At 50.3% G+C, this 9,104-nt stretch overlaps 1 protein-coding gene across 1 annotated transcript; it reads left to right on the top strand.

Moving 5' to 3' along the window:
• The first annotated feature begins 627 nt into the window (after positions 1-627).
• LOC136535555 (strigolactone esterase D14) lies at positions 628-2,522 on the top strand. Its single transcript, XM_066527846.1, has 2 exons — positions 628-1,429; positions 1,633-2,522. The coding sequence occupies exons 1-2, from the start codon at positions 936-938 to the stop codon at positions 2,063-2,065; spliced, it is 927 nt and encodes a 308-aa protein (XP_066383943.1). The 5' UTR covers positions 628-935; the 3' UTR covers positions 2,066-2,522.
• Positions 2,523-9,104: the final 6,582 nt, after the last annotated feature.

Raw genomic sequence — 9,104 nt, 5'->3', positions numbered from 1 at the left:
GTGACCCACCGCATTGCTTATCCACTGGAGTCTGCGCCTCGTCGTCGTTGGCGGCCTTTCTCACCCCACGACAAGACCAGTCCGATTGGCCCGAGCTCTCGTCCAATGGGTCGCGGCGCCATGGGATTCACGCATCCTGCTCCTGCCGCCGTGCGTGCGTCCGTGGGCCAAAACCAGCTCAGTTAATTAATTGGGTAAAACCGGGCGCTTTTCCGTTTCGTGCGCGCCTTGGCTTGACTCCATTCCATCACAGCAACTTGCCAGTAAACAACACAAAGGGCGTTGGCCGCCGGCCGCCGGCCGGAGATGCCCCTGTCTCTGTCCATGCCCGTGTCATCTGCTACACAATCTCAGCTCGATCGGTACTAGCCGTTTATACGACCGGTTGCTACACTTGCGTAGGGAGTACGTACTCCAGGTGTGTCTTGCCCTGCCAGGGACTCTCACTGGGCTGTTTGCGCTGGCAGGGTTAGCCACGGCAACATACAAAACCAGCCAGCTCCTTGACCTAAAAACACAAGAAAACTCAGAATGAAAAAAAAAGAGCACACAAAACCAGCTCTTGTGAAGAAAAATTCACAAAATTATTGGTGCGTCTCCTTTTTCTTTACTACTGTTTGCTGCTGTGGTCTGGATAATTGGGCACCCAAACAAAGGCTCCTGCTCCTCGCTGGCACAACCAAAAACTCCTCGTCGTCCGATCTGCAACTCCCTCCCGCACCAAGAGATGGAGGAATAAAGCAGAGTGCACGCCGAGAGGGAGAGCCAGCCGGAGGAGAGGGAAAGCTTGCTCTTCTCTGCTCCAAGGGAGGGAGAGGAGCAAGAGAGAAGCGAGGCAACCCCTGTCCCATGACCTCTGCTCCAGCTCCTATATAAGACGACCCGGACGCCTCTGCTTCCCAGTAGTCCGTCCCCCAACCGTGCTGGTCTCACTCATGCTTCGGTCCACGCACCCACCCAGCCCCACCAGCGGCAGCAGCTCCGACGCCGCGATGGTCGGGGGCGGCGGCGCGGCGGCGGCGGCGGGGGTGGGGGCGGACAGCGGCGGCGGCGCCCCGAGCGGCGCCAAGCTGCTGCAGATCCTCAACGTGCGGGTCGTGGGCAACGGCGACCGCGTCGTGGTGCTGTCGCACGGGTTCGGGACGGACCAGTCGGCCTGGAGCCGCGTGCTCCCTTACCTCACCCGCGACCACCGCGTGGTGCTCTACGACCTCGTCTGCGCCGGCAGCGTCAACCCGGAGCACTTCGACTTCCGCCGCTACGACACGCTCGACTCCTACGTCGATGACCTCCTCGCCATCCTCGACGCGCTCCGCATCCCGCGCTGCGCCTTCGTCGGACACTCCGTCTCCGCCATGATCGGGATACTCGCGTCCATCCGCCGCCCCGAGCTCTTCGCCAAGCTCGTCCTCATCGGCGCATCGCCCAGGTACCGTATATATGCATCTACACACATGCCGTGATGCCGATCGAATTCATTCATTCAATTTCATCAATCAACCCAACCATCCCTCTGGAGTTAAATTTGAGGCGGGAAGGAGAGAAGAAAAGCCGCCATCCATCCCTCTTTTGTTTAAGACGATAAGAGATGATGATTGATTGACGGATTCGTTCCGTCCCGGACGGCGCCAGGTTCCTGAACGACAACGACTACCACGGCGGGTTCGAGCTGCCGGAGATCCAGAAGGTGTTCGACGCGATGGCGGCCAACTACTCGGCGTGGGCGGTCGGGTACGCCCCGCTGGCGGTGGGCGCGGACGTGCCCGCGGCGGTGCAGGAGTTCAGCCGCACCCTCTTCAACATGCGGCCGGACATCTCCCTCCACGTCTGCCGCACCGTCTTCAACACCGACCTCCGCGGCGTGCTGGGCATGGTGCGCTCCCCCTGCGTGGTGGTGCAGACCACCCGCGACGTCTCCGTCCCGGCCTCCGTTGCCGCCTACCTCAGGGCCCACCTCGGCGGCCGCACCACCGTGGAGTTCCTCCAGACCGAGGGACACCTCCCGCACCTCAGCGCCCCCGGCCTCCTCGCCCAGGTGCTCCGCCGCGCGCTCGCCCGGTACTAGCGCCCGGCCAGGCGGTGGGCCGGTGGCTGGCCTACCGCCTACATGATGGTGATCGGTATTTTTACCGCCTCGATTTACCCCTGCCGATGCAGAGAATCAAAAATGGCGCGACTCGCGCCGTTTGCTGTGCGCCTGTGCCTGTGCGCGCCATGACTGTAGTACACCTTGTTCTGGTACCCGATTTCTTTTTTACTTTTTACTACTGGAGCCGAGCAGTAGTACTCGTACTCCGCATCTTGCCTTCCACCCAAGGACAGATAAGCGGGCCTGCTGTCGCGACTCGCGAGTGCTCGAGGCGGTGCACGAACTCGTTCCGCCTTTGCCTTCGCCCATCTGCAACTGCAACACAACTAGAGGAGGCTGTAACTTTTTTATTACTGCTGCTAGTTTACTGCTATGATATGAGAATGAGATAGGGATCAGCCGGCGCCCCGGCGGATCTTCTGACTTGGATTAAGCGGCTAATGTTGTGGATTGGCTTGGTTGGCATCATTATGTTACGTGCATAATTGGGTTTTGGATAAGTCCTGGCCTCCTGGGGGAAGGGCAAACCGAGAAAAAGCCGTGGCGGAGCGTTGCCCACGTCATGCGTGGCCCATCTTCGTGCCACCTAACTGCATCCTAACAAGCCTACGGAGGCTAGAAATGGCTTCGGTGTGTAGCCACTTGTGCCAAGATGACGCCGTTGAGCTCTGTTACAAATCAGGTTATAGCAGAACATTAGAAACTAGTACAGCTGACGATGCGCCCTCATTTGTCCGCAAAGCAATGCTATGCATTTTCTTTTTTCTCGAAAAAGAAAAGACTTCCAGTAGTACATCAAGCTGTGCTGCTGTCTTAGGATGATGCCAGTGTAGTGTCTTTGAGATGCTTTAGCGTTAGGATATGGATATAGAGTATGTGCGTCAGTGCGTTGCAATAGTGGGTGCGTGGGGCCGCGGGGAGCCCGCCGTGAGCTAACGTGCTGATCTCCGTGATGCTCGGGCCGTTGGCTTCGTCGAAAAAAACAAGATAAAATACGGTTTTAACTGATTTGTTGTGAGAGAAAAATATTATTTTTGATTGAAAAAAGAAGCTGAAAAGTACGGATTATAAGATAAGCGAACAGGGCTTAGCTTTTGATATGGTTGGTATGTTGCCGCTGTTAAGCATTTGTCGCCACTAACCAGCGACGAGGGAGAAAAATAATAGCCCGACTGTTCGCTTGACTGATAAGCCATGACTGAAAATACCGTTGACTGATTTGTTGTTAGAGAAAAATATTATTCGTTGACTAAAAAATACGACTTATAAGCCAAACGAGCACCGGCTCCGACGATCAACTTACATATTCTTATCCACACATAGAGGAGTGCTGGAGTTTAGACGGGTCTAATCTCTCCCGGTGCCGGCCGCCGTCACCGATTCCAGTCGGCATGTCCTCCACAACCACAACTCGTTACCACCACCTCAGTTCTCAGCTAAGAGCCAAACGACGCCATCTTGTCCGAGTGCTGCTAGTGCTAGTGCAGAGAATCGTGAGCGCGCGCGTGAGGTCGTGAACGAAACGTCCCCTCCCCGGGTCCCACGCACTAGTGTCCAGTGGCCCACTGGCGACGAGGACGCTGGGACACGGGCTCGAGATTTTGGACGGTTGTTTGGTGGCCGACGGCACCGTCGTCCTCCGCTCCGCGGGCGCACGGAGCCAGGCAGCCAGCCGCGACCGCGAGGGCGAGGCAAGTCGCGCAGCGGAACAGGGAGAAGAAAGAGGAGGATTCCGTTGCGTGCGTGGAGCGCGAGGGATTTTTGGGCGGGCGATTTGGTGCCGAGACGGGCGATCAGGTTCTCGATCCCCGGCCGCGGGGCCAGGCTCGGAGGTGAAGGAATCCGCGGCGCGATAAGATGGGCCCCGGCCCGCCCGGCCTTATCCCTGTGCCGCTGGACGGCTGGGCCCGGAGGGAAGGGAAGGAACACCCCTGCCTGGCCCACGTGTCCGCTGCAGCCTGTCGAGTGTCGCGGTCGCGCTACAGCGGGCGGCGGGCGGCTGTTGGCGCTCGGCGATGGACGGGAACCACAGGCGAGGTACCGGCGGGCTATTGCGCTCCGGCCCGGCACGGCGGTCCCTACTGTCCAGTTATGACAGATCGAGACGTCGAGTTGCCACATAAACAGCGGCGGCTCTCGCATCTTGGACTTTTCTTCGCGGGCTGCCTCTACTGTCAACTCTGGAGCTAGCTCAAGGTAGGAGTACGGCCCCGGCCAGTCAGAACGTGATGCTGCGCCAGCGGCCAGCGGCCAGCGGCCAGCGCGCTTAGCTTTGGTCTTTGGACCGGAAAAACGCCTCCGCCTCGCTCACGGTCACAGACGATTGGTAACACTAGTGATTGCGCGCGCTGTTGGCCACGCACCTAAGTCATTAGGCATATGCTAAGTGTGTAAACACTACATATAAAACACATGAGATAGAGCATTACAAAGGATAGCCACTCTTAGATAGGATCGATTAGCAGTACATATAAGCATCGCCTAAAGATAGGGCGATGCAAATGTTTGTGTCCAGGTCTCACAAAGCAATACATACACACATCACTGAAACATAACACGGTGGAGTTCTAGCGTTCAGGTCGACGATAGGCGTCCAGGTTTCACATAATTATACAGCAAGGTCCTAGGTAAGCTGCATTAAGAAGATATGGTGCCTAGGAGGGTCCAGGATAGCACACCGCGAGAGGCAAAAGTCACAGCAATAGAAGCGGTGCCAGGTGCCGAGTTTCGATCGATCTTCATGGCGTTAGTAGAGCTTCCAGCTTCGATCCGACTCAAAGCTGCAGGCAGGCGAGTAATCTGTAAAGTGCATGTACAAAGCTCGGGGGAACTTGAATTTATACAAGATGTTAAAACTGAGGCTGCTATGATAAAGAATTTCATAATGAATCATGACATGTGGCTTTTAATGTTCAATGAGTTTAGCCATTTGAAGTTACTTTCTATTGCTGAAACAAGATTTGCCTCTGTTGTTTGTATGTTGAAGCGATTTGTTGAGGTAAAAACAGCCCTACAACAAATGGTGATTAGTGCACAGAGAAGTCAGAGATGATTCTCCAACTCCAACCGTCCAAATTGTCAAGGACTTGATACTTAGTGATGTATGGTGGGACAAGGTGGACTACATTCTTAGGATTACTACTCCTATTTATGTCTTCCCTTAGTTTATGAGATGTGGGATTCAATGATAGAGAAAGTGAAGAAAGTCATATATCGATATGAGGGCAAGCAAGAAGATGAAGAGTCAAGTCTGTACTTGGTTATTTATGACATATTGATCGCTAGGTGGATAAAAGGAAATAATCCACTTCATTGTTTAGCTCATTCACTTAATCCAAGGTACAAATTGCCATTTAGATTTTTTCATTGACTTGAAGGGTCAGCACAGATTTTTTTTCATTCGCTAAAATCATAATGCCAAATTGCCAATTGCAGATATTATAGTAAAAAGTGGCTTGAAGAAGGTCCTGGCCGTGAACCACCCCACAAGGATAAATGGTATAAAAATGAGGATGGTTTGCTTCAAGAAGTTCTTTTCCATGCTAGAAGAATTAGCTAAAGTAAAAGAAGAGTACTCAAGGTTCTCTAGTTGTTCAGAAGAATTTAATGATCCTGACTCAATCCATGATAAATGGGTTGTTTCCCCTATGACTTGGTGAACAAATCATGGACAATCTGCTCCCTTATTGATGAGTTTGGCCATGAAGTTGCTTAGCCAGCCAGCCTCATCTTCTTGTTGTGAAAGAAACTGGAGCACCTATAGCTTTGTCCATAGTGTCAAGAGAAATGCCTTAACTCCAGAGCGTGCTAAAGATTTGGTCTTTGTGCACTCAAATCTGAGGCACCTGTCAAGAAAAACTGATGCATACAAGACAGGAGAGACAAGGATGTGGGATGTAGGAGGGGATTCTTTTGATTCACTTGGTGGTGTTGGCATTCTTGAAGTGGCTGATCTGTCCCTTGATGAACCTGAACTGCAAGCTGTGTCTTTTGGTCTGGATGTGTCGGGTTCATAAACCCGGGGTCCCTCGAGGACCGGCTTCCACGCCCGGGCTCGGCCTAAAAAAACAACATATAGTTCATGGGCCGGCCTGAGAGTCTAAAACACAACGGGCCAGAAGGGCAGTCCGGTCGCCGACTGTAACAGAACCGACCAATTATACGAAATTAAGTAAGAAAATCATCCGCAAGAGCAGACGATTTAGCAAACTTAAGCCCGTATAACCCGGTAGTCCGTGAAATCATGAAGGATTTCAAACCAACTTCCATTCCAGCCAAGATCGTAATAAGTTTAGCGGTCACCATCACATATTACATAAAAGTTCGCAATCTCAGATACATCAGAGTTTCAACATAGTTATTACAAAACAAGTTCGAATAAAAGTAGCGGAAGTCCTTTGTTCAAACCACACACACACTCACACGGAGTTTAAATACAGTGCCAGCGAATGATCATCTCTAACAAAAGCATCAGACGAGACGTAAGGAATGACCATGCCCATGGTCCTAAGCATCACCCATCGCAGGATAAAGGCAGTTGATACAGTAGCCGTAATACATCTGCCCATCTGCAACAAGTGGGAATAAAACCCTGAGTACGAGAAGGTACTCAGCTAGACTTACCCGACATAACCGAAAATAAGTGACACCAAGGATTATGAAGGGCTTTATAGTAGGGTAGCTGACTCATTTGCAAAAGAAGCATTTTTAGCCTTTTAAGAACCTTCCTAAAAGCATTATTGTCAATTTAATTATTATTAACCTGTCGACTAGATTTGCACCTATACTAGAGCAAACATGTGATTAAGCAGATAATGATAACCAATGATCATTAAACAACTTCCATACTGTCATATTCACTATAACTGTCCAAGTGTTCCATAAACATTTACTACGATGAAGTAACTCAAGTCAAGTGCTCACTATCTAGGAGCGATGGCGATTCGAATCGATTCCTAACTAGCTGATGATTTATTCCTTACACAAACCTCACTCACCTGCTAAAGTGAGATATTGATCACCGAGTCAACTATCTAGGAATCTCGAGTTTGCCAGGAACCATATGTACCCGGGGGCCGACCGACTACACTTTGGTCTTATCATCTCGCCCCCGTGTCCTACCACACCTGCTCCGGCACAGTGCGTTGCGGGCAATCTACTCGGCCCGAATAATCTCCCAGCTTCGCGGTCGGAAGGTACTTTATCCGGCCAGCTAAATGTAAGGCATGCGTTCAACATGACTCGAGGCCCAACAACGGTCGGTCCTTAATCGACACAGATGGAAACACTACAGTCCAAAACTCTACAAGTCTCCGTCCGGTCTCAACTTCATTTAACACTTAGTTATACCATGACTTCATAGTCATCCAAGCAGATCCAGGTAACCACCTATAGCTCGCAGGTGACAGGAAATCACCCGACTTCTACCGGTCTAAGCCAGCTAAACATTGACTCGACTGCGGATACCCGGGTAACAAGGATATAGTATAACAAAGGTAGACAAGGTATAATGCAGCAACGGTTGCAAACAACTCCTGAACGTAATGCATCAATTAAAGTAAAGCATTTAATTAAATAATTGCAAACTGGGAGAAAATGCTCCGGGGCTTGCCTCTCTCGAAGGAGCTCGGACGGTGATCGGGGCACTCCGAAAGTTCCTCAACGTCCTTCTCGTCGGCTTCGGGCACTTCCTGTGGCTACACCTCGAGCTGCTCCTCGGACTCCTCGGGTATGACGACTGGGTTCTCGGTTTGCGATCCTGTATGATGCAATGTGCGTAAGTGCTTATGCAATCGGTGCATCGGATGAGATGAATACAATGGATATGTTTAAATGCAAGGTAGTCAACATCATCCAAGAAAATATACTACAAGCACATGTCATCTACTGCATTCTCTTCTACTACTAATATGTTAAGTCAACACATCTTATTAAATGCTTCAAAGATACACCAAAGCTTTACTAATTTCTTAATTCCACAAAAAAGCGACACTTGATTAAACCCTAATTAATCATAGGTTTGAATAGCAACCTCTATTTTTCTTGCTTATAAAAATCTTAGAAAATTACTACAGCGTAGTACTATCCTAAGTAGTCTACTATCAGATTTTCATGGTATTTGAATGAGTGGATTAGCCTACACAAAAATAACAAGCTATGGTAGGATTATGAACATAAAAATACTTTAAACTGTGAAAAGTGTCCAACAATAGAGTTAGTATTTTTCCTAGGTTCTTCATAGCATACAATGACTGTACAAAAATTATCACATGCATGTTTTATACAAAGTTTGCTCTCTAACTAAAATAACAAAAATTCAGCCATTAAAGGTACATGAACTACACCTCAAAATTTTCCCACAGCACATGCATGAAACATATTTTTCCTAGTAAGTACATTACATAAGAAGATTAACAAACTTAGAATTCATATTTTTCTGAAGCCTATAGATTTTTCTACATATTTTTCAAGTTATCAGTAATATACATGATTAAAAAAATTCTACAGCAAAGTATCTCAAAAATGACATGCAATAATTTTTCCAAGTAGATCTGATGATAAGGAACCTAGACAAATTTATTTCAACAGATTTGGAGCAACTTTGAGTATCCAAACATTTTTCAAACCATTTCTATTTTTAAATAATAAAGAATAAATTGAAAATCATTTCTATTTTATCCTACTGCTACTGGGCCAGCCCGCTGGAATCAGCTGGCCCATGGCCACTTTTGGCCTACGCGGCCCGAGTAGAGGGGAAAGGGAAGATGGCCCGGCGGGGCGTCGGCCCATGGCCACATTGGCCCAGCTTCGGCTGAGGCAGAGGCCACGTCGGCGCTGCGACGTCGCGGCGGCGCGGCTCGGTCACAAGGCCGGCGGCCATTTCCGGCCAAGACAGGGTGAGCTAGCGGGAGCACGCGATGCGCGAGAAGCTGGCGAAGGCGGGAGGGTAGCTAGGCGGGGTGGAGAAGAGCAGGAAGGTGCCTTCCATGGCGACCGAGCACGGCGGCGCCATGGC

The sequence above is a fragment of the Miscanthus floridulus genome, chromosome 2 (assembly GCF_019320115.1).
Source record: "Miscanthus floridulus cultivar M001 chromosome 2, ASM1932011v1, whole genome shotgun sequence".
Lineage (NCBI taxonomy): Eukaryota > Viridiplantae > Streptophyta > Magnoliopsida > Poales > Poaceae > Miscanthus > Miscanthus floridulus.
Note: the sequence above shows the minus strand (reverse complement) of the source record. Positions and strands in the feature narration are given on the sequence as shown.